The sequence below is a fragment of the Heloderma suspectum genome, chromosome 1 (assembly GCF_057233095.1).
Source record: "Heloderma suspectum isolate Gila_16-S chromosome 1, 16-S_ref, whole genome shotgun sequence".
Taxonomy (NCBI): domain Eukaryota; kingdom Metazoa; phylum Chordata; class Lepidosauria; order Squamata; family Helodermatidae; genus Heloderma; species Heloderma suspectum.
In genome coordinates, this window is record NC_139458.1 from 151,017,071 (window position 1) to 151,039,996 (window position 22,926).

The 22,926-nt window shown below is 43.3% G+C and overlaps 1 protein-coding gene across 5 annotated transcripts in view; it reads left to right on the top strand.

Annotated features, from left to right (window-relative positions):
• Positions 1-22,926, top strand: part of EPB41L5 (erythrocyte membrane protein band 4.1 like 5) — a 106,224-nt gene that overhangs the window by 32,914 nt on the left and 50,384 nt on the right. For all 5 annotated transcript variants that reach the window (XM_084807005.1, XM_084806995.1, XM_084807013.1 and 2 more), the window contains exons 5-11: positions 2,068-2,146; positions 3,573-3,617; positions 7,095-7,147; positions 15,348-15,468; positions 16,316-16,403; positions 20,324-20,412; positions 20,791-20,860. In XM_084807005.1, the coding sequence (XP_084663131.1) occupies positions 2,068-2,146; positions 3,573-3,617; positions 7,095-7,147; positions 15,348-15,468; positions 16,316-16,403; positions 20,324-20,412; positions 20,791-20,860 (545 nt within the window). The remainder of the gene's footprint in view (positions 1-2,067; positions 2,147-3,572; positions 3,618-7,094; positions 7,148-15,347; positions 15,469-16,315; positions 16,404-20,323; positions 20,413-20,790; positions 20,861-22,926) is intronic.

Below are 22,926 nucleotides of genomic sequence, written 5' to 3' on the forward strand. Positions count from 1 at the left end.
TGTATGTTTTCAGAGAACCATTAACTATCCTCTGACTGGATTAACTCTACAAAAGGCTGACGTCTCTGAGACAACTTCATGCCTCTGAATTTGACTCCCGAGTCCCGTAGAGTCCTTCAAGTCCTGTAGACGCAAACTGCCCATAGCAGGTGTTCCCGCAAATGCCAAGAATTCCTAGGTAGAGTTTCCAAGGATTTGGCTGGGTTCACAACCAAGATCTATGGGTTTCTCAGTTCCATAGATCTTGGAGCCTTGTAATATTGGGATTTACCTAGATTTGTCTGTTCTTGGCAAGACAACTCAATTTAATGTGATGTGACGGTGTGATGCTGGGAATTCCATTTCATTTAAACCCAACTGGATTCCGCAGTGTTTCCATTCCAGTAAGCGGTGGCGTACTGTAGTGGATTTTTTTTCCAATTCTAGAAATGTTTTGTGCATTTTTCCCAAGTTCCACAATTTTGTGCACATTTACCATTTGCGCAAATTGTGTCTTTGGGGGAATCTTGAAATTTGCACAAATGGGGTTGTAATTTTTGTAAAAACAATTATTGGCGATCTTGTGCAGGTATGCATGATTGCAAGTCTGTCTGTCTGCTATGTAGCCCTGCAGCGGCAACTCTTGTAACTATCTTTGTCAGTTTCATCCTCTCCACACCCAGCTTCCTTGAAGAAAAGACCCCAGAGAATGTCCCAATTTTTATTTTTGCTTCTTCGCAAGTGCGCAAGAGCAAATAACAGTTGCTTGAAGAGAAGTCAGGATGACAAGACATTAAAACCTGCTCAAAAGTGCTTGAAACAAAATGTCAGTGTCCTTGTAAAACATCTGTAAAATTTTGTTACAAGGGCATTGACATTTTCTTTTAAGCACTTCAATCAGGCTTCACTGTTCTTGTCAATTTCATCCTGACTTCTCTTCTAGCAACTGTCATTCGCTCCTGCACACTTCTGAAGGAACGAAAAAAATGCAAATGCATCCTGGACAGTCTGGTGTCCTTTGTTCATGATTCCTAGAAGAAGCAGGGGGGATCATTCTGAGAAGGGATGAGGAAGAATGTCAGCTGAAGTAACCACAGCAGTAATTGCTCCAAAAATGAGATGGGATGTGAGGTGGAGGGCAATATCTCCCTCCAGGCTTGGGGAAGTGTTGAAAGTGGGGGAGACACTGCCAAGTGTCAGTTCAAGGTGTAATAGCCAGAGGATGACACTGCCAAAGGGGAGATACTGATCCCGCCTTTTCGCCTCCGTGTTAACTGCTCTGCTAGAAATTTGTGCAATTTCCGGGGGGGGGGGCGCTTCCCCTGTTACTGCTTTGCGATGACATGATTTGTGTATGTTTAGTGATCACACAGACTGCTCTCAGAAGGCACTTTGGGAGTGGGTGTGCTTCTAATGTAAAGTGGCCTTCCTTTAAACAAAAAGGTGTTCGCTAGCAAGGCAAGCCCCAAAGCAAAGGATGACATTGACAACTTCTTTGAAAAGTACAGAATATGGCTGTCCTGGGCTAAAGGAAGTAGCGGAAAGGATCATGAAACTGACAAGGATTTTTACAACAGAAATACATAGTGGATAGGCGGACTTGTGAAAGACCACTAATACATTAAAAAAAAAATACAACCCCTTCTGCACAAGTTTAAAGACCTGAAGAGGGAAGAACCATCCCATTTGTGCAAATTTAAAGACCTGAAAATAAACCCCATGATTCCAATAATTTGCATAAATTGCCACCATAAAACAACACCCCTGAATCCACATATCGGCTCAACTTGGTATGAAGCAAGTCAACCCAGTGCGGGGGAAAGGGAACAAAATCTGCCAGGGCTAAACTGGTAAAAACCATTGAGATTTCACTCCCAAAATGGAATTCTCATACATTGTTACTTGTAATATATCAAACTATTTTCGTCTGTTTTAGCATTCCCTTTTTTGGTGATAGGTTTTATATTTAATGTACTCAGATTCTTTTTCTTGAAGTATAGAGGCACATCATATTTAGCCTAACAGCTAATAAATGTCGTTGCAAAATATTTTCCTCGCTGTCAGTAACCCAAATATATTCCTTTGTAGTTGGCCCACCATACTGTCTGCATCTTCGTGTAAAGTTTTACTCCTCTGAGCCAAACAACCTACGTGAAGAGCTCACAAGGTAGGTTGTACACCGTGGTAAAAACAGGAGATCTGGAAACATTGCAAACGGGTTTGGAGAGTGCTTACAGTCCCATGTCTGTCATATTAATCTGAATATGAAGGTAGGAAATTTATCTTTTAAAATAAATCAAAATTCTGATCCTTGTGGTTGTGTCTCAGTGTAACATACTTAAAAGAAAAAGATGAGCTGGGAAGGGGCAGGAGCAAAAACATACGCGGAGGGAGCAACCCTAACTTCACCGACAGGTGCCTCCAAGCCTGGCAGCAACCACCTATCCAGGCCAGGGTGGGAGGAGTGGTGAGGAGAGGATCTTCTCCTCACTCCCCCTGCCTGGCCTTTGTGACAGATGTGTAGCCATGGGACCTCAGAGTGTGGGAAGCAGCATCTGGATTTTTATTTATTTATTTATTTATTTAGGGTGTTTTTACCGCACTCTTCAGCCAAAAAAGGCCCTCAGAGTGGCTTACAAAGATGAATATTAAGACAGTCCCTGCCCTTGGGCTTACAATCTAAAAGACATGACACAAAAGGAAAAGGGTTTGGGAGGAAGGAGGGGAAGGACTGCGAATACACCAATGACCGATGTATAGGACCAGGTTGGTCTCCCCCCTGTGATGACGTTCATCCTGGGAGGCAGGAGGTGCACCCCCCCAGCGGCCCTCGGCTCTCTAGCCTATGGATGACATGTAGGATGTGTCGTACTGGATTTCCAACTTCCCCTGCCCCAGCATTCCCCTGGGAACACCCCATTTTTGCCACTCCACGCTCTGGGGCTGGTCTGCAATGCCTACAAGGCAGCATGGGAGGGGGTGGAGGTTGGTTCTCAGGGAAACAACCTATCCTATGGCTTTCTAGCCACTGACTAGCGACCATAGGATTGCACCCTAAATGTACTTAAGCTATTGCATTGTAACAGTGCAGTGAGCTCCTGACACTTCAAGGAAATGGTGGCTCTTGGTGTTGGGGGCTTTCCTGTCTACAGCAAATAATACTAGCACCTAGTGCTTCTGCTTTGACCTTTGCATTATATTTAATGATAATCTTTACTATGTCAATAAATTATAATCTTTCCTAGTAATAATCTTTAGTGGTTCATTTAATGGAACACATTTTTGAGGAAACATTGGGCACTTGTAAAGTTTTAGCCTTGTTTGTAAATATATCCTTTCCTCCCCCTCCCCCTTCCCCTTGTCAATACTGTTTCCTGGGAAAACTGAAACTGTAAAATAGGTACTCCTTTCTTAAAACTGCATCCTCATATTGCTCCTTGCTTCCATGCTCCAAGTGAGAGATTACAGTATATTATCTAATCCTAAATATGTCTAGCATCAAGCTGCCAGCTTATATTCGTAACAGTGTGCTCTTCACCACTGCTGGAACTGTTCACCGAAACTGATGACTTTGTTCTTCCCTCTTGAAATAGGTATTTATTTGTTCTTCAGCTAAAACAGGACATTCTGAGTGGCAAGTAAGTAATGTGATAACAATACTAAGTGAAGGGGGCTGATTTCCATAAAATGTATGCATCGTATTCAGGTTTCAAATACAGAACTTGTGTATCTCCCAAGAGATTAGTTACTACTCACCAAGGTCTGTAGAAGTGAACATTTTGACATTTGTTTTTATTTATTTTTAATACTTAATATAATAAAATCGCTAAGTGGTTTACATATAACAATATTAAAATCACAGCTTAAAATACACAAGTAAAACAATTTTAGCTGCAATAACAAAAGCAATACAATAATAATACAAGGGGAGCAGCAGCATGATTAATTATGATTAATTACGAGCCAGAGAAAGCCTGCTTAAACAAGTAGGTTTTCAGGAGGCCTTTAAAACATACCAGATTTTCTGCCTCCCGAACTGCACGGGGGAGGGTGTTCCAGAGGGTGAGTACCACTACAGCAAAGGCCTGCTTCTGAGATGCTGCGTGGTGACATTCTGTTGGTTATGGAGCAACCAACAAAGCCACCTCTGAAGATTTTAAAGGACAGCTGGGTGTATATAGGGGAAGGCGATCCAAGTTGTTTGTGGCTTTATATTTTATTTATTTATTTCATTTCTATACTGCCCAGTAGCCGAAGCTGTCTGGTTCACTAAAATTAAAACCAAACAACACACAATAAAACAATTTAAAATATATAAAACATTAAAACCACAATATAACAACACAACCACAATAAAACCTAGGAGCAGTGCAGAAATTTAAAATACAGATTTAAAACAGCAAAGCTAAAAGTCTAGAAAGCTAAAATGTCTGGGAAAATAAAAAGGTCTTCACCTGGCATCAAATGGAATACAATGTAGGTGCCAGGCGAACCTCACTGGGGAGCTCATTCCACAGCCGGGGTGCCACAGCAGAAAAAGCCTCCTAGTAGCCACCCGCCTCACTTCCTTTGGCAGGGGCTCACGGAGAAGGGCCGCTGAGGATGATCTTAAGGTCCGGGCAGGCACATATGGGAGGAGGCGATCCTTCAGATAACCTGGCCCCAAGCCGTTAAGGGCTTTGAATGTTAATACCAGCACATTGAATCAGGTCCGGAAATGGACTGGCAGCCAGTGCAGCTGGAAAAGCACTGGCATAATATGAGCTCGCTGGCCAGTCCCTGTTAACAATCTTGCTGCCCTATTTTGGACCAGCTGAAGTTTCCGGACTGTTTTCAAAGGTAGCCCCACGTGTAACGCATTGCAGTAATCCAGATGAGAAGTTATCAGAGCATGGATAACTGTAGCTAGACTATCTCTGTGCAGATAAGGGCGTAGTTGGTATACCAGCCTAAGCTGATAAAAAGTGCTCCATGCCACTGAGTTCACCTGTGCCTCAAGTGACAGTTCTGGATCCAAGAGCACCCCCGAACTCCAAACGTGATCCTTTCGGGGGAGTGCAACCCCCTCCAGAACAGGTTGAATATCACCTAGCCGGGCAGACGAACCACCCACTAACAGTACCTCCGTCTTGTCTGGATTGAGTTTCATTTTATTGGCCCTCATCCCATCCATTACTGTGCCCAGGCCCTGATTCAGAATAGCCACTGCCTCACCTAGGTTTGATGAGAAAGAGGGTAGAGCTGGAAGTCATCCACATATTGATGGCACGTCAGCCCACACTTCCGGATAACCTCCCCCAGCAGTTTCATGTAAATGTTAAACAGCGTAGGGGATAAAACAGAGCCCTGTGGAACCCCATGGCACAATTGCCATGGCACAGAGCAATAATCCCCAGCACCACCTTCTGGAATTGGCCATCCAAGTAGGAGCGGAACCACTGAGGTGCAGTACCTCCCAACTCCCAACCCAGACAACCTATCCAGAAGGATACCATGGTCGATGGTATTGAAAGCCGCTGAGAGGTCCAGGAGAATCAACAGGGTCGCACTCCCCCTGTCCCTCTCCCAGCAGAGGTCATCCCACAGGACGACCAAGGCATTTTCCATTCCAAAACCAGGCCTGAAGCCCAGCTGAAATGGATCTAGATAATCTGTTTCATTCAACAGTGCCTGGAGCTGTCCTGCAACCACCCGCTCAAGCACCTTGCCCAGGAAGGGGATGTTGGCCACTGGCCTATAATGGTTAACATCCTCTGGGTCCAGGTTAGGCTTTTTCAGGAGTGGTCTGATTACCGCCTCTTTTAAAGCGGCAGGCACCACTCCCTCTCTCAAGGAGGAATTTACAACCTCCCGGACCCAGCCGGACATTCCCTCCTTGTTTGATTTAATAAGCCATGAAGGGCGAGGGTCGAGCACACCAGTGGTCGATCGGACTTGGCCAAGCACCTTGTCTGCATCCTCAGGCCTCAGTAACTGAAATAAAACTGGACCAGATGGTGCTCTGAATGCCTCTACCAATGGAACTGCATTAATCGTGTCCAATTCATGACGAATCTGAGCGACTTTATCTTCAAAGTGCCTTGCAAACTCATCACAGCGTGCCACCAAAGGTTCCACCGTCTCTCTCCCTGGCCCAGAATGTAACAGGCCGCGAACCACTCGGAAAATCTCCGCTGGATGACACTGAGAAGATACAATGCTGGTGGAAAAGAACTGTCTCTTTGCCACCCTCACCACCACAGAGTAGGCTTGATAGTGAGCTCTTAGCTGTATATGTCAACGACGTAACCATGAACGTGGCTCGGTAGCGTAATAGCCTGTGCAGTTTTTTTTTGGCACAGGTGTAACGTGAACATACTGAGCACCGTAACTGCTGCATTCTGTACTACCTATAGCTTCCGAACCAGGCGCAAGGGCGGCCCCACACAGAGTGTATTACAGTAAGGTTACTAGGTCATGAGGTTACTCGTTTAGGAACTGCAGTGGCTAAGCTATCCTTGTCCAGGAATGGGCGTAGTTGTTGCATCAGCTAAAGTTGGTAATGAGCATAATTAGTTATAAATAAACATTTGTGTGTATTGTTTGCTCAGAGTCTTTAAAGTCACACAGTTCCTTCCTTGGTTCCTTCATTATACTTTCTTTAAAAAACGCACACACCTGGCTACAGAATATAGTATAATAAAATATTGCTTAGTTTACCACAGGGATCTGGGGGGGGATGGTGTGGATCTGTTGGGAATGAGAATATTTTGCTGTATTTAGTACTCAATTTGTGTGGTGTTCTTAGTTTCTTTACCTCAAACTAAGGTTTTGGGCAAGTAACTGGTGTGTCATAAATGAGGAATGAATGATTATGTTCCTTGATCACTGTAAATTTATCTTAGACAAGCTGGTTTACCCTTTAACAAGAGCTTGCTAAGTATATGGCAAAGCATGCATGTATGAAAATCCAAATACTATAGGTTAAATATGATGATGCTTTAAGCACATTATTTAATCTGGCAGGTTCACTGAAACTCATCACTGCCTTCCACCACTTCTTGGGTTCTTGACCCATACTTATTTCCTAGGTACTACCATAAAAATTTGCCTGACACTTTCCCCCCCTGTTGTAGGTTGGAATGTCCCTTCGAAACAGCAGTGCAGTTGGCAGCTTACATGTTACAGGGTGAGTTTCCTGGAGAAAACTGGCTTTGTGTTGGTGTACTGCTTGAAATGCAAAACCACTTCAAACGTGACAGGTTTCCTATACAGATAGCAAACCAGAGGCAGATTCTTGGTCTTAACATTTGCCTGCATTTCAGATGAATTACAGTACTTCAGCTAGTTCTGGGTGCTGTTGCTTTTGTACCTGAAAGATCTACTTCATGTTCAGCCCAGACAGACAGAGGATTATAAAGCTGGTAGGACTCAGTTGCTTGAGGTTTATCACCAAGATCTTGGCTTGTCTGCTGCTTTACAATCCAGCATGACTGGGAAGTATGAGTGGAATCCTGAGGCTCGGACTAGCTGTACTCTTTATGTAAGCATAGGGAATGAGGGCAGGAGTGGGGAAAGTGAGCTTTCATTAGTGAAATAACTGTTTCTAATAGATGTCTCAAAGCTTTAGGTTTGTTCAGAAAAATCCAGCGAACTCCAAATTGTGACTTGTTGATTGTTATGCTAAGCAAATTGTGTAATAGTTGGCAGAAAGTCAGAATCCTGCGCAGCCTCTTTCCATTTGTCCTTCCTGAAAGAACTGCCAGCTTTGAGCTGCTTATTGCAGATTGTTTGCCATACATATTAGGGCTGTTTTCTTGATTCACCTTGCATGAACTTTTTTATATATGCAAAACTAATCTATGCAGCGTTTGGCACAGGGTATCTTTTTACGTCTTTTTTGCTGTGTCTTTTATTTCAGCAAAATGCTAACTTACTTTCAGAAGAGTAATTGAATTACAGCGTTATTTTTTCTATAACCAGAGCCTATTTTAAGACTTTAAAAGCTATTTATGTAGAAACAATAATCCTACTACATTCAATGAAACTTCCAAGTTAATGTGCCTAAGATTATGTACAGCCTTTGGTGATATTAGAGCTGCTGGAATTCTTGGTGGTTTAGATAGTTCTCAGTGTAGATAACAGGCTTGTAACTGGATGCTCATAACTGCCTAAGAGTAAGCTTTATTCAATAGCTGTTAGTCACGTATCAAGCTTTTAAAATGTATGTCTGTATTTCCCCTGGGAAAGGAGTTTTGGAAAAGAACTCTCACCTATTATATATGATTGTAAGATAGGTCATCTTGCACAAAGAATTTTTTTCTCAGAAAAAATGTTCTTTATGGGGAAAGTTATACAAAAATTTAGATAATTTATTTATGTATAGGCCAGAAAGTAGGGAACACAAAGATTTTGTTTCCTGAGTTTTCTGTGACCTGTTGCATTGTTTAGATAGGGGAGGAGACACTGAGATATCCAGTATGAAGACAGACTGACTATGCATTCTGATGTTCTTTCAGATGAATACATAAAACCACCTGCTTGTTGATAGAATCCAGCCATTTTGATACTGCACCTTGGTTCCTACTAATGGTCTCTTAATTGAGTTAGATGATAACTCAATTATCATCTGATAATTTGAATTGGAGGGGTGTGGCCTGAGTACTCCCAGCAGCTGACTGGGCGGGAAGCTTCAGTCTGTTTCCCGCCTCCCAGCTGAGCAGAGCAGAGCAGAGCAAGCTGCTCCAGCTGGTCCAGGGACTACAGAAGCAGGCAAGCTCCCAGAGAGCGAGCGAACAGAGCGAGCGAACAGGGGGAGCAAACAGGAGTTGGCCAGGGGAGTTGCAGTGGTTGAAGAGACAAAGGAGACAAAGGAGACAGAGGCTAAGAGGTAAGTGGGTTGCAGGAAGCCCAGGGCGCTGCCCTTTATCCTTCTGACTGGCTGTGAGCTCACCAGGAGCTTCTGAGAGCTCCAACTGAATTGGAGGGGTGTGGCCTGAGTACTCCCAGCAGCTGACTGGGCGGGAAGCTTCAGTCTGTTTCCCGCCTCCCAGCTGAGCAGAGCAGAGCAGAGCAAGCTGCTCCAGCTGGTCAAGGGACTACAGAAGCAGGCAAGCTCCCAGAGAGCGAGCGAACAGAGTGAGTGAACAGGGGGAGCAAACAGGAGTTGGCCAGGGGAGTTCGGCAGGGGAGGTCAAGGGGGAGGCCCCTAACATTTTTTTTTATTTTTTTTTACTAACTTTTTTTCATTTATTTGTCTTGTAACACACACTTCCACACCAGTGGGACTCTGCTTTTAACCTCTACTGAGTAGAGGAGCAGGCACAGGCTAGTCTAGAACAATCACAAAGCTAGACACAAAAAGGGAAAAGAGGCTATGGAAGGACAAGACTCTCCAGTGGTGGTGACCTGCAAGGTGTGTGCAATGTTTGTTTTCTTGCCTGAGAACAACATGGCCTACACCTGCAACAAGTGCAAGTTGATCACGCTGCTGGAGGAAAAAGTAAGTGGACTGGAGCGGCGACTGTCAACCCTCCGGGGAATAAGAGAACACGAAGAGTTCTTGGACAGAATGGGGGAACTACAGCAGCAAAGGGCAGACCAGAAGCTTGAAGAGCAACAGCAAGATGAGGCAGTGGGAAATGCTGAGGTGAAGAAAAATGGAGTAGAGGATACTCCTTGGAAAACGGTGACAGTTAGGAGAAGAAGAACTAGACGCCACTCTGCACCAGTGGAAGCGGTGGAGCTGTGGAACCGATTCCAGGTACTTGCAGATGAGACTGGAGGACAGCCTGCAGAGGAAGAATCACAGGGGAACCTGCATGAGAGTGAGCAAGAGGCTAAAGGTCAGTCAAACAGAGGCGATGAAACCCAGGCCTACAAGAAGAAGAAGAGAAGAGTGGTAGTAGTGGGAGACTCCTTGCTGCGTGGGATCGAGACCCAAGTATGTCGCGAAGACCCGTGGACTCGCCAGGTATGTTGTCTCCCGGGAGGACAGATTAGAGACGTGACTGAAAGGTTGCCTGCACTCATAAAGCCCACTGACAGGTATCCCTTTCTTCTCATCCATGTGGGAACAAATGATACCGCCAAGCGGAGCTACGAAGAGATCACGTCAGACTTTGAAGCTTTGGGAAGGAAACTCAAGAACTTTGGGGCCCAGATAGTTTTCTCATCCATCCTTCCAGTAGTTAGAAGAGGGATAGAAAGGGAACGAAAAATACTCCGGGTGAATGACTGGCTACGAAGGTGGTGCCGACGAGAGATATTTGGATTCTGGGACCACGGGCTATACTTCCTGGAAGATGGGCTGTTGGCTAGGGATGGGTTGCACCTCACAAAGGCTGGGAAGAATGTGTTTGGCCACAGCATGAAGAACTTCATCAGGAGGGCTTTAAACTGAATCCTACGGGGAAGGGAGATGTAATGTTGGGGGTAACAATGGACGTAGGCGCATGCACTGCAATGGAGAGAACAGCGCTGATAGCGCCCAATAATAGTCTTCAGACACATGTAGGAAGAAAGCCAGACTATGAAGCACATGGTCTTCGATGTCTATATACTAATGCCCAGAGTATGGGAAACAAACAGAACGAACTTGAACTCTTAATACAGGAGGAAAATTATGACTTGATAGGTATAACTGAGACTTGGTGGGATGACTCTCATGACTGGAATACAGCAGTTGAAGGATATAACTTGTTCAAAAAGAACAGGAGGAACAGAAAGGGAGGCGGGGTTGCACTGTATGTGAAAAATACATATCTCTGCACAGAAATACAGGAGGAGGAGCTTGGTAGCCCCATCGAGAGCATCTGGGTTGAAATAAATGGAGCAAAGAATAAAAGGAACCTGGTGGTCGGAGTCTATTACCGGCCACCCAATCAAGGAGAAGCCAAGGATGAAACTTTTGAAAAGCAAATAGCCAATGTTTTAAGGAAGCATGATGTAGTAGTAATGGGGGACTTCAATTTCCCCGATATTTGTTGGGAGACAAATTCTGCAAAACATGGCCCCTCCAGGAAATTCCTGACTTGTGTGGCGGATAACTTCCTCCTACAGAAAGTAGAGGAAGGAACTAGAGGATCGGCTATCCTTGACTTGATCCTAACCAACAGAGATGACTTAGTGGATAAAGTAGCAGTTACAGGAACTCTGGGGGAAAGCGACCATGTTGTACTTGAGTTCTTGGTTCTAAGGGAAGCAAAAGCCGAGTGTACTCAAACGCGTACCCTGGATTTTAGGAAAGCTGATTTTAATAAACTCAGAACAATGATCAGTAAGGTCCCATGGCAAGCAATGCTAGCGAGAAAAGGAGTCCAAGATGGGTGGGAACTTTTAAAAAAGGAAATTCTCAAGGCACAATCACAAACAATTCCAACAAGAAGAAAAGGTGGAAGACAACAGAAGAAGCCAATGTGGCTTCACAAAAAGCTTAGGGATGACCTGAAAACAAAAAAGGACACATATAGGAAGTGGAAAGAAGGCCAAGTAACAAAGGAAGAGTACAGGCAGGTAGCACAGAATTGCAGGGATGGCGTCAGGAAGGCTAAAGCGGAGAACGAGGTGAGGTTAGCGAGGGATGCTAAAAACAACAAAAAGGCTTTCTTCAGCTACGTGCATAGTAAAAGGCAGAGGAAAGAAATGGTGGTTCAGCTATTAAATAAGGATGGCAAAATGATAACAGAGGACAAAGAAAAGGCAGAGGTGCTCAATTCCTACTTTGGCTCAGTCTTCTCCCAAAAGAGGGTCTATGACCCCCCTGGCAAAGGCGAAGTACAGGCTGAAGGGGCAGGATTGCAGCTTGAGATCGACAGGCATATGGTCAAGGAACACCTCATTACTTTGAATGAGTTCAAATCTCCAGGGCCAGATGAACTGCATCCTAGAGTCATAAAGGAACTGGCAGAAGAGCTCTCAGAACCGCTGTCTATTCTCTTTGAGAAATCATGGAGGACCGGGGAAGTGCCAGATGACTGGAGGAGGGCTAACGTTGTCCCTATCTTCAAAAAGGGTAAAAAGGAGGAACCTGGGAACTACAGACCAGTCAGTCTGACATCAATCCCTGGGAAAATTCTGGAGCAGATCATAAAGCAATCCATCTGGAAGCACCTTGACAACAATGCAGTGATTACTCGAAGCCAACATGGATTTGTCAAAAACAAGTCCTGCCAGACAAATCTGATCTCATTTTTTGATCAAGTCACCTCCCTTGTAGACCGTGGGAATGCTGTAGACATCATATACCTCGACTTCAGCAAAGCTTTCGACAAAGTGCCCCATGATATCCTGATGAGCAAACTAGCTCGAAGTGGGCTAGATGAAACAACGATCCAGTGGATCCACAGTTGGCTACAGAATCGGACTCAAAGAGTGCTTATCAATGGGACCTTCTCAAGCTGGGGAGAGGTAACGAGTGGGGTACCGCAGGGCTCAGTCCTGGGCCCAGTGCTCTTCAATATTTTTATTAATGACTTGGAGGAGGAGGTGCAGGGAATGCTGATCAAATTTGCAGATGACACAAAATTGGGAGGGATAGCTAATACTTTGGAAGACAGAAACAAAATTCAAAGTGATCTGGATAGACTGGAGTGCTGGGCAGAAAACAACAGAATGGCATTTAATAGGGACAAATGCCAAGTTCTGCACCTAGGAAAAAGAAACCAAATGCACAGTTACAAGATGGGGGATACGTGGCTCAACCACACTACGAGCGAGAAGGATCTTGGAATTGTCGTCGATCACAAGCTGAATATGAGCCAACAATGTGATGTGGCTGCAAAAAAGGCAAATGCTCTTTTGGGCTGCATTCATAGAAGCATCGCTTCCAAATCCCGGGAAGTACTAGTTCCCCTCTACTCAGCACTGGTTAGGCCTCATCTGGAGTACTGTGTCCAGTTCTGGGCACCACACTTTAAGAAGGATGCAGACAAGCTGGAGAGGGTTCAAAGGAGGGCAACAAAGATGATCAGGGGACTGGAAACAAAGCCCTATGAAGAGAGACTGAAAGAACTGGGCATGTTTAGCCTTGAGAAGAGAAGACTGAGGGGAGATATGATAGCGCTCTTCAAGTACTTGAAGGGTTGTCACAGAGAAGAAGGCCAGGATCTCTTCTTGATCATCCCAGAGTGCAGGACACGGAATAATGGGCTCAAGTTACAGGAAGCCAGATTCCGACTGAACATCAGGAAAAACTTCCTGAGTGTCAGAGCAATACGGCAATGGAACCAATTACCTGGGGAGGTGGTGGGCTCTCCCACACTGGAGGCCTTCAAGACGAGGCTGGACAGCCATTTGTCAGGGATGCTCTGACTTGGATTCCTGCATTGAGCAGGGGGTTGGACTCGATGGCCTTGTAGGCCCCTTCCAACCCTACTATTCTATGATTCTATGATAGTGGCAGCACGATGAGGGGATGTATGGGTTTGTTCACAGTATCAAACAGCTCATTTAACATTGTAATAACACAATTTGAATCCACTAGGTTTCCAGAAGGTACCAATTATGTGCATGTTCTTGGTTCAATATAATGACAGCAGCTGACTATTTAGAAAGGTGTAAGAAGCGTTAAGGGGCAGGAGATACACTGACGTGGTGGGAGAGAAATGAGTTGGAGAAAACTGAAGTTGCTTGCTTTGTCACTGTTGCAAATAGTTAAAAATAAGATGCAAGAATGTAAAATGCAGGTAGTGACAACATAAGAGAATGAAGATGTAGACATTGAGTGACTCCTGAGTAGAAAGTACATTGTACTACACTGTGAAGTGGTAGTTTTTTATGTTTCTGGTTGTAGTTGGGTGCAGAGAGAGGTCTGGGGTAAGCATCTAGTATTCTTGGGCAGCTCTCAAGGCCTCACCCCTAACACCTGCCTGGTGTTCCACTTTGAAAAGTGTCAGAAAAGGACACTTTTCAATCCTTTGAAAAGGACGTTACATTTTTCCCACAGTGACCTGGAATTATGTTACATCGGGGGCATTGTGGGAAATTAAAATGGTGACTTACAGACCCAGCTGTGTGGCGCTGACACTAGATAAACTGGAGGAGGCCCACCAACATAGAATGCAGGCCAACCAAAAGGCACTTTGCCTAGGGACCCCTCAAACCTAGAGCTGGCCCTGTGCACAGATCCAAGTCTTTAAACAGAGTTGCAGCTGTCACACTTCCAGAGTTTGAGCCTAGCAGTTACAAGTTCAAGAACTTCATGTGGGAAGGGCCATAGCTCAGTGGTAGAACACACCCGCTTTGCATGCAGAAGGTCCCAGGTTTGATCCCTAGCATCTCCACTATGGCTGGAAAAATTCCTGCCTGAAACCCTGGAGAGCCACTGCCAGTCAGTGTTGACATCGATCTGACTCAATATAAGGCAGCTTCCTATGTTTCTAAGTTCCAAGCTAGTCAGCACAAACAAGGATCAGGCAAAATGCAAGTTCTCAACAGCCCAGGTCACAGACAACAAGGTTCCAAGGCAACACAGTAGACAAGGAGCAGAAAGGTGGAGAGGCAGGCCAGTGTAGGTAACAGGCAACAAGGTCCCAAGGCAAAATAGCAAGCAGAAGGAAAGTCAGAGTTCAGTCCAGAAGTACTTATACCAGGAAGCAGTCTGGAGTCAAAGCAAGGGGAGTGGGATTTAGAAAAATCTGGTCAACAATGTTTCCGGCAACTCTATCAGCTTTACACTGCTGTTTTTATGCAGAGGCTGTCAGAGCCACACTCAGGCCTTAGCTGTGAACTGTTAGTGACTGCAGCTGAAAGGTCCTCCTTGTGTGCAAGTGTCCTACATGTGAGTAGACCTTTTTTCACAAGGCCTGTGGCTTAGTCTAGCAGTCCTCCAAAGATCCTGTCTTTTCAGGGGGCATCGCTCCCAAGGGCTTTGGTGGTTTCTCTGCTTCCACCTCTGAGGCAGATTCCTTATCCTTCACAGGTGATGCCCTCATGGTAGTCACCTCTGAGGTGATGCTCTAGGCACAAGAAGTCTATTAAAATAGTTACTTCACACAGCATGTAATAATTTTGTTATATTATTAAATCAGCTGCTTTCCTTCTATTTTTCCTTTAAGTTTTTCTTCTTCCTAACTTGTGAAATAATATTTTAAAATAGATTTGTGGTGGTAAGTGCTTGCAAAATCAGATTTGCAAATGCTAGCTGAGATTACTGAACACTGTTGAAAAGGTATGTATGGTAGCATGCAGCTTCTAACATTTTTTTCTCAATACCGTCAACTCTCACTTTATGATGTCTGAAACAATACAAGTTCATAAAACATTGTAAATATCTTGAAGAAGGATGTAATGCCACATTTTAGGCGTTTTGCATTTATGCCAGTTCTGGTTGGATAATTAAGGAACTGGCTTTTACTGGAATTTTCTTGAAATATTCTTCTCTTTTGCAGCTGAACTTGGTGACCATGACCCTGCTGAGCACATCCCTGACATAGTGTCAGAGTTCAGGTTTGTGCCCAGCCAAACTGAAGAGATGGAACTAGCCATTTTTGAGAATTGGAAAGAATACAGGTAACAAACTCCAAAATTTTAACTTTCCACATGAGGTTCCATCCCAGTTACTTGGTAGACATTCACTATATCCATTGCTTTCTATTACTCAGGAAGGGGCCAATAAGGATGGAAAACCATCCCCCTCCTCAGTATTTTCCTATTTTTGTTGGGGCAAACTAGAATATAGCACAAAATCTTTATGTCCTGTAGCTGATCCCACTCACAGGAAACAGGGAACATGTTATTTCAACTAGCAATAAAAACAATTATAGAAGAGAACATAATATTCTCTCAAAAGATTTCTGTGACTAGATCATTGTCAGAACAATATGCTTTTACTGCCATTGATGCTCAGTTTCAGCACAGCGTTCACCAATGTCTGGTCTTGGAACTGGCTTCATAAACTGAAATGGGGCTCTAGAAGCTGAGCCACCCAAAACACCTTAGTTGGTGTCTCCCTGGTTGAAGGCTTGGTGAAGAGGAGAATGCCTTCTGAGCATGTGTAGCTTGCCTTTCTCTACTCAGCAACCACAGCAAGGCCCAGCATATGTAGGACCATTTAGTGTCATCTGAATGATAGAGTGTGCTTTCTATGCATTCTACAACCATAGCCACTCTTGAGTTTATCAATAAAACTTTGTAAGGTTCCACAGCTAAAGTTTGCAGTGCAATATTTTCCCGAACTCTGCATTTCAGGACAAAACATGCCGATGTGGCCATGGGTCATAATTAAAACTAAGTGTAGACCAGCACTATTTGGCATTTTCTACAAACCTTTGTGTCCCCTTTTGTATGCTCTTTCTTTAACTTTGTTTTCCTCTCAAGACATGTTTGTTTTAATTGTGTGTAACATAAATTATTTCAGGGGGCAAACACCTGCTCAGGCAGAAACAAACTATTTGAACAAAGCAAAATGGCTGGAAATGTATGGAGTAGACATGCATATAGTCAAGGTAAGTTTGTGATTATATATAGAATCATAGAATAGTAGGGTTGGAAGGGGCCTACAAGGCCATCGAGTCCAACCCCCTGCTCAATGCAGTAATCCAAGTCAGAGCATCCCTGACAGATGGCTGTCCAGACTCATCTTGAATGCCTCCAGTGTGGGAGAGCCCACCACCTCCCTAGGTAATGGGTTCCACTGTCGTATTGCTGTAACAGTCAGGAAGTTTTTCCTGATGTTCAGCCGGAATCTGGCTTCCTGTCACTTGAGCCCATTATTCTGTGTCCTGCACTCTGGGATGATCAAGAAGAGATCCTGGCCTTCTTCTCTGTGACAGCCTTTCAGGTACTTGAAGAGTGCTATCATATCTCTCCTCAGTCTTCTCTTCTCAAGGCTAAACATGCCCAGTTCTTTCAGTCTCTCTTCATAGGGCTTTGTTTCCAGTCCCCTGATCATCTTTGTTGCCCTCCTCTGAACCCTCTCCAGTTTGTCTGCATCCTTCTTAAAGTGTGGTGCCCAGAACTGGACACAGTACTCCAGATGAGGCCTAACCAGTGCTGAGTAGAGGGGAACTAGTACTTCCCGGGATTTGGAAGCTATGCTTCTATGAATGCAGCCCAAAAGAGCATTTGCCTTTTTTGCAGCCACATCACATTGTTGGCTCACATTCAGCTTGTGATCGACAACAATTCCAAGATCCTTCTCGCTTGTAGTGTTGTTGAGCCACGTATCCCCCATCTTGTAACTGTGCATTTGGTTTCTTTTTCCTAGGTGCAGAACTTGGCATTTATCCCTATTAAATGTCATGCTGTTTTCTGCCCAGCACTCCAGTCTATCCAGATCACTTTGAATTTTGTTTCTGTCTTCCAAAGTATTAGCTATCCCGCCCAATTTTGTGTCATCTGCAAATTTGATCAGCATTCCCTGCACCTCCTCCTCCAAGTCATTAATAAAAATGTTGAAGAGCACTGGGCCCAGGACTGAGCCCTGCGGTACCCCACTCGTTACCTCTCCCCAGTTTGAGAAAGTCCCATTGATAAGCACTCTTTGAGCACGATTCTGTAGCCAACTGTGGATCCATCGGATCGTTGTTTCATCTAGCCCGCTTTGAGCTAGTTTGCTCATCAGGATATCATGGGGCACTTTGTCGAATGCTTTGCTGAAGTCACGGTGTATGATGTCTACAGCATTCCCACAGTCTACAAGGGAGGTTACTTGATCAAAAAATGAGATCAGATTCGTCTGGCAGGCCTTGTTTTTGACAAATCCATGTTGGCTTCGAGTGATTACGACATTGTTTTCAAGGTGCTTCCAGATGGATTGCTGTATCATCTGCTCCAGAATTTTCTCAGAGATTGATGTCAGACTGACTGGTCTGTAGTTCCCAGGTTCCTCCTTTTTACCATTTTTGAAGATAGGGACAACATTAGCCCTCCTCCAGTCATCTGGCACTTCCCCCATCCTCCATGGTTTCTCAAAGAGAATAGACAGTGGTTCTGAGAGTTCTTCTGCCAGTTCCTTTATTACTCTAGGATGCAGTTCATCTGGCCCTGGAGATTTGAACTCATTCAAAATAATTAGGTGTTCCTTGACCATATGCCTATCGATCTCCAGCTGCAATCCTGCCCCTTCAGCCTGTATTTCGCCTTTGCCAGGGGGGTCCTAGACCCTCTTTTGGGAGAAGACTGAGCCAAAGTATGAACTGAGCACCTCTGCCTTTTCTTTGTCATCTGTTATCGTTTTGCCATCCTTATTTAATAGCTGAACCACCATTTCTTTCCTCTGCCTTTTACTATGCACGTAGCTGAAGTTTTTAGCACCTTTTTGTTGTTTTTAGCATCCCTCGCTAACCTCAGCTCGTTTTCAGCTTTAGCCTTCCTGACGCCATCCCTGCAATTCTGTGCTACCTGCCTGTACTCTTCCTTTGTTACTTGGCCTTCTTTCCACTTCCTATATGTGTCCTTTTTTGTTTTCAGGTCATCCCTAAGCTTTTTGTGAAGCCACATTGGCTTCTTCTGTTGTCTTCCACCTTTTATTCTTGTTGGAATTGTTTGTGATTGTGCCTTGAGATTTTCCTTTTTTAAAAGCTCCCACCCATCTTGGACTCCTTTTCTCATTAGCGTCGCTTGCCATGGGACCTTACTGATCATTGTTCTGAGTTTATTAAAATCAGCTTTCCTAAAATCCAGGGTATGCGTTTGACTACACTCGGCTTTTGCTTCCCTTAGAACCAAGAACTCAACTACAACATGGTCGCTTTCCCCCAGAGTTCCTGTAACTGCTACTTTATCCACTAAGTCATCTCTGTTGGTTAGGATCAAGTCAAGGATAGCCAATCCTCTAGTTCCTTCCTCTACTTTCTGTAGGAGGAAGTTATCTGCCACACAAGTCATTGGGAATGATTATATTTTTAGAATTGTATAAACATAAAAATACAAGGGAAAGAGAATGTACTGCTTAATTAAACTGCAGTTTATGCACCCAATAGGAAATGGATAAGATCTACTTCTTATATAGCTTGTTCCACTTACCTGTACAGGTTACTAAGAGTAACTTTGTTATAATAGACAAAAGGTGCTGGACATCTACCATAAATGGCCATGATCAAAGCTACTGCTTGTGTTCTTGGCTGCTGTACCAGACGCAATGAGTTTATACCAATGTATTTAGTGCAAGACGAATAAACTGCACTTGAATTCTTAAACCTTAGATTTTAACATCTTCAGAACAAAGATGGATTTTGAGACAGAGTGCTGAAAATGAACACTCTGCTCGGCAAGAGCAGCAAAAACCTCTGCAGGTCTTCACGATTTTGCCCTTGCCACGATCAGTGACAGCCCCTCCACCAACTCCCAAGCAACACTTTGGAGTGCCCATCACTGGTTCACCACCCTTTAAAAAAAAATCAGCCCCAGAAAATTGCGCATTTGTGTTTATAATTTTTTCTTATTATTATTTCTGTTGGTCTTTCGCAAGTGCACCCTTATGGCTGTCCGATAATGTGTAGTCTTGCCTTGCCGATTTCCTTGTCTGTTTCAGCTGTTAAAGGAAGCACCAAGTGGAGTAGGTAACATACATGGAAACTGACAAGACGAGACTGCATATAGGCTAATTTCCGAAAACTTGCCAGGGACCAAGTGCTGAGCTGTCAATGGAAAAGCACCGAAAAAGCAGGGGAAAGCACTTTTCCAGAGCACTTTAATAATTAAAAAAAACAGTGGCAAACGACAAGGGGTTGCTATCAGAGCAGGGAGGGGGAGACAAGATGGGTTCTGCTGCGAAGAACACTAGGATACCAGCTGGAGAACCAATGGGGACGGAGGGGGACAACAAGCCACGGAGAATCTGATAGTCTGTCGGGTGCACCATTGGGTGTTCCACTCATTTACATAGCTTATTTGCAGGGCGGCTTAGTGTGAAGTGCAAACGTGGCCAACGTTATATAACTTGAAGGAAAATCTAATGGAATCAGTAGGATTTTTCTTCCAACTAATCTGCTTAGGATCACACTGGTTAACCTAACATGAAGTAATTTTCAACGATGCACATATGGCAAAACTTGAAGAATAATATAAGCAAAATGTTTTGTGTTGTCATGTTTGCTTTTAAAACTAATATCCTGACATCAGAGTTCCATGGAGTGCTCAGAGTAGCCTGCAATATATTAATAAACAATAGTAAAAGCAATATCACTTTAAAGGACAAAAATGAAACATTTGATAAAAAGCACAAATCTCAGTGTTCTTTGTGTGTGGGGGGGGGAGTTATCTGAATAGAATGTATATTTAGTCACATGCTTGTGGATATATCTGTGACTTTCATTTTGCTGCAATATCTTAATAAATGAAAGTCTTGTTAAATTAAGGTAATCTGTACTAATATATAGTCACACCTGTAGGAATATTCTAATTTAATTTCAATTGCTATTAGGCAAGAGATGGTAATGATTATAGCCTCGGACTAACACCGACAGGAGTTCTTGTGTTTGAAGGAGAAACCAAGATTGGATTGTTCTTCTGGTAAGCTGGATAATTTATAATTATTTTAGAGACTATAGCAGGGGTGGGCAACATGCTGCCTAGGGGCCGCATGCAGTCCTCCAAATGCAGTGAATTTGGGGAAAGGCGGGGAGTGGCTTCTGCAGTATCTCTGGTTTGGCGCTTCATTGCCACTGCAGGATTACCTTGGGTTCTAGTATCATGAGAGAGTGAGGAAAAAAAAACTGGGTTTAAAGCATCCTGTACTTTAAACTTGTAATTTTTAAAGTATTATTTTAATTTACAACACAAGATAATATCTGGTGTCATTAGTGTACATAGGTTTTTTCCAAAATCTATTTTTACTAGCTGCAATTTCAATAAAGTACAGATATCTGTTCCTGTTTCCCCCCCTTGCAGGCCTAAGATCACTAGGCTGGACTTCAAAAAGAATAAGTTAACACTAGTGGTGGTCGAAGATGATGAACAGGTAGATAAAAAGTTTTGTTCGCCTTGCTATTTGTTGAAAAGAAAGAATGGCTACAAAACAACTTGGCTCCATTGTAATGAGTTAGCTTAAGCATGCTAGATTGTAGCCAAAATAAATTAAGGAAGGGTGTGAGTTTATCTTAAAAGGCTTCTTGACGGTATAAAACACCATTGCAGTTGAGTCATGGTGTAGTGAAAGGTGTGTGCATATCCCCTGAGGTGCCTATGTGGAGATGTTGTACACATGATCGCTCATCTACTCAGGAAATGTAGCTTTGGGAAATAGTTACTACCATATTTGTGTCTTGTAATAGCTAAGAAATATATACTAGGCCAATGTTATCTGTTACAAATGCATTCTTCATATCTCCCCTGCCATTGTGGAACATCTTCATCTTCCTTGGAGTCTTAGCAAGAGTTGATGTCTTTGTGAAGAATGTTTGGACTAGCTGCCAGGGTTTGAGGCTAAACCAAAATGACTCGGGGTTTTAAAATTACATTTTAGTTTTTTTGCCAGCACTTGAAATATTTATTTTCATGTGTTTGTTTAAGTATCATTACCTCCCTGGGAAGCAGGTAGTGCTAGAAGATGAGGTAGATGTATATATGCATGATTCAGCCAAGGTTAAGCACTTTTATGTTCCACCGATTTCAGTGGGAGAGATTTAAGCACATACTCAAAACAGTGTTACCATGTGTCCTTGATCACGTGGCACCCCAAAACACAAGTGTACCAACCAACCTATATAAGTATTAAACTTGGGTCTAGAAAAAAGGTTGTGCTTTACACTTGTGCCAAGGGGATATTAGCTGTTAAACAAGAATCAAGGATTGAGTCAAATAATACTAGCTTTATTACAAATGTACACAGTTACGAAATATATGAAATAGAATGGAAACTCCAGAACATGGGGGTTGAAGCCTTTTCATTGGAGACTATTCCCCAATGTAAGAATCTTAGAAACATAGCAATGTTAGACTAGGGCAGGAAAAAACTATGGGCACAATTCTATGCATGTTTAGACAGAAAAAAGTCCTACAATTCCCGGTGTAGCTGGCTGGGGAATATTGGGTGTTGTAGGACTTTTTCTGTCTAAACATGCATAGGATTGTGCCCTAAGTCTTGTAGCACCATAAAGAGGTTTAAAGAGTCACTATTCTAATTGAAAAGAACAATTGGAGTCATTTGCAAGTTCTGTAATTCCCATGCTTTGCTTACTAATGGCGTTGCTCCTGATGATTTCTTGCCCTGATCCTAAGTCCTTGGTTTGCTAATCTTCTGGGACAAAATGGAGATTCTGTAAACAAGGGCTGACAGGCATAACTCAAAAATAATAGTGCAGCTAAGCTCCAGTAACAACAAGCAAATGTTTACTTTGACTGGCTGAGTGTAATTCCCCACTACCTCGTGGTTTCAGAGCTGTCTGACAGGAGATAATCTCAAAGTTCCACTTATTAAGAGACTTCAGCTTTAGGTTAACCCTAACGTTTCTTCAAACAAACAATAGCGTTCAAGGCAGAATGGAATACAAGATGAGAAGATACTGTGTTCCTAAAATTGTCCCTTTAACTTCTGCTAGGTATAGTCTCCACTTTTATTGTAGTTGGTATATAGATTATAACATACTATGCTACCAATAGGCATTTAGTGAAAATTATTTTGGATTGTGATCTGAGGATCCTATACTTCAAATGTATTTGTTTTCTAGCCAAGTACTAACGATTCTTGTTTGAAAGAAAGGCAAAAGAACAAGTTCAGTGTAATACAAAATACATAATACGGATAATCCGTAACTTACAAATGAACGCATGTGAGGAGGGAGAATGCCAAATACTTGAGATGTGTTCATTAAAGAGATGCCATGAGTTTTGGGGAGTTTGAGCTGATGGTAAACTCCAGATGTGATTTTAAAAAAAATGGTTCCGATTTGGTAAAGAGACTGGAAAATCAGCCTGAGGAAGGATAGCTCATACACACTAGTGCTACAAGCCTTCTTCAAAAAAGAAGTAAAACTGCTTTAAGTAAGTAATAAGCTAGCTTGCTTAAAACTCTTGGAAAAGAGCCAA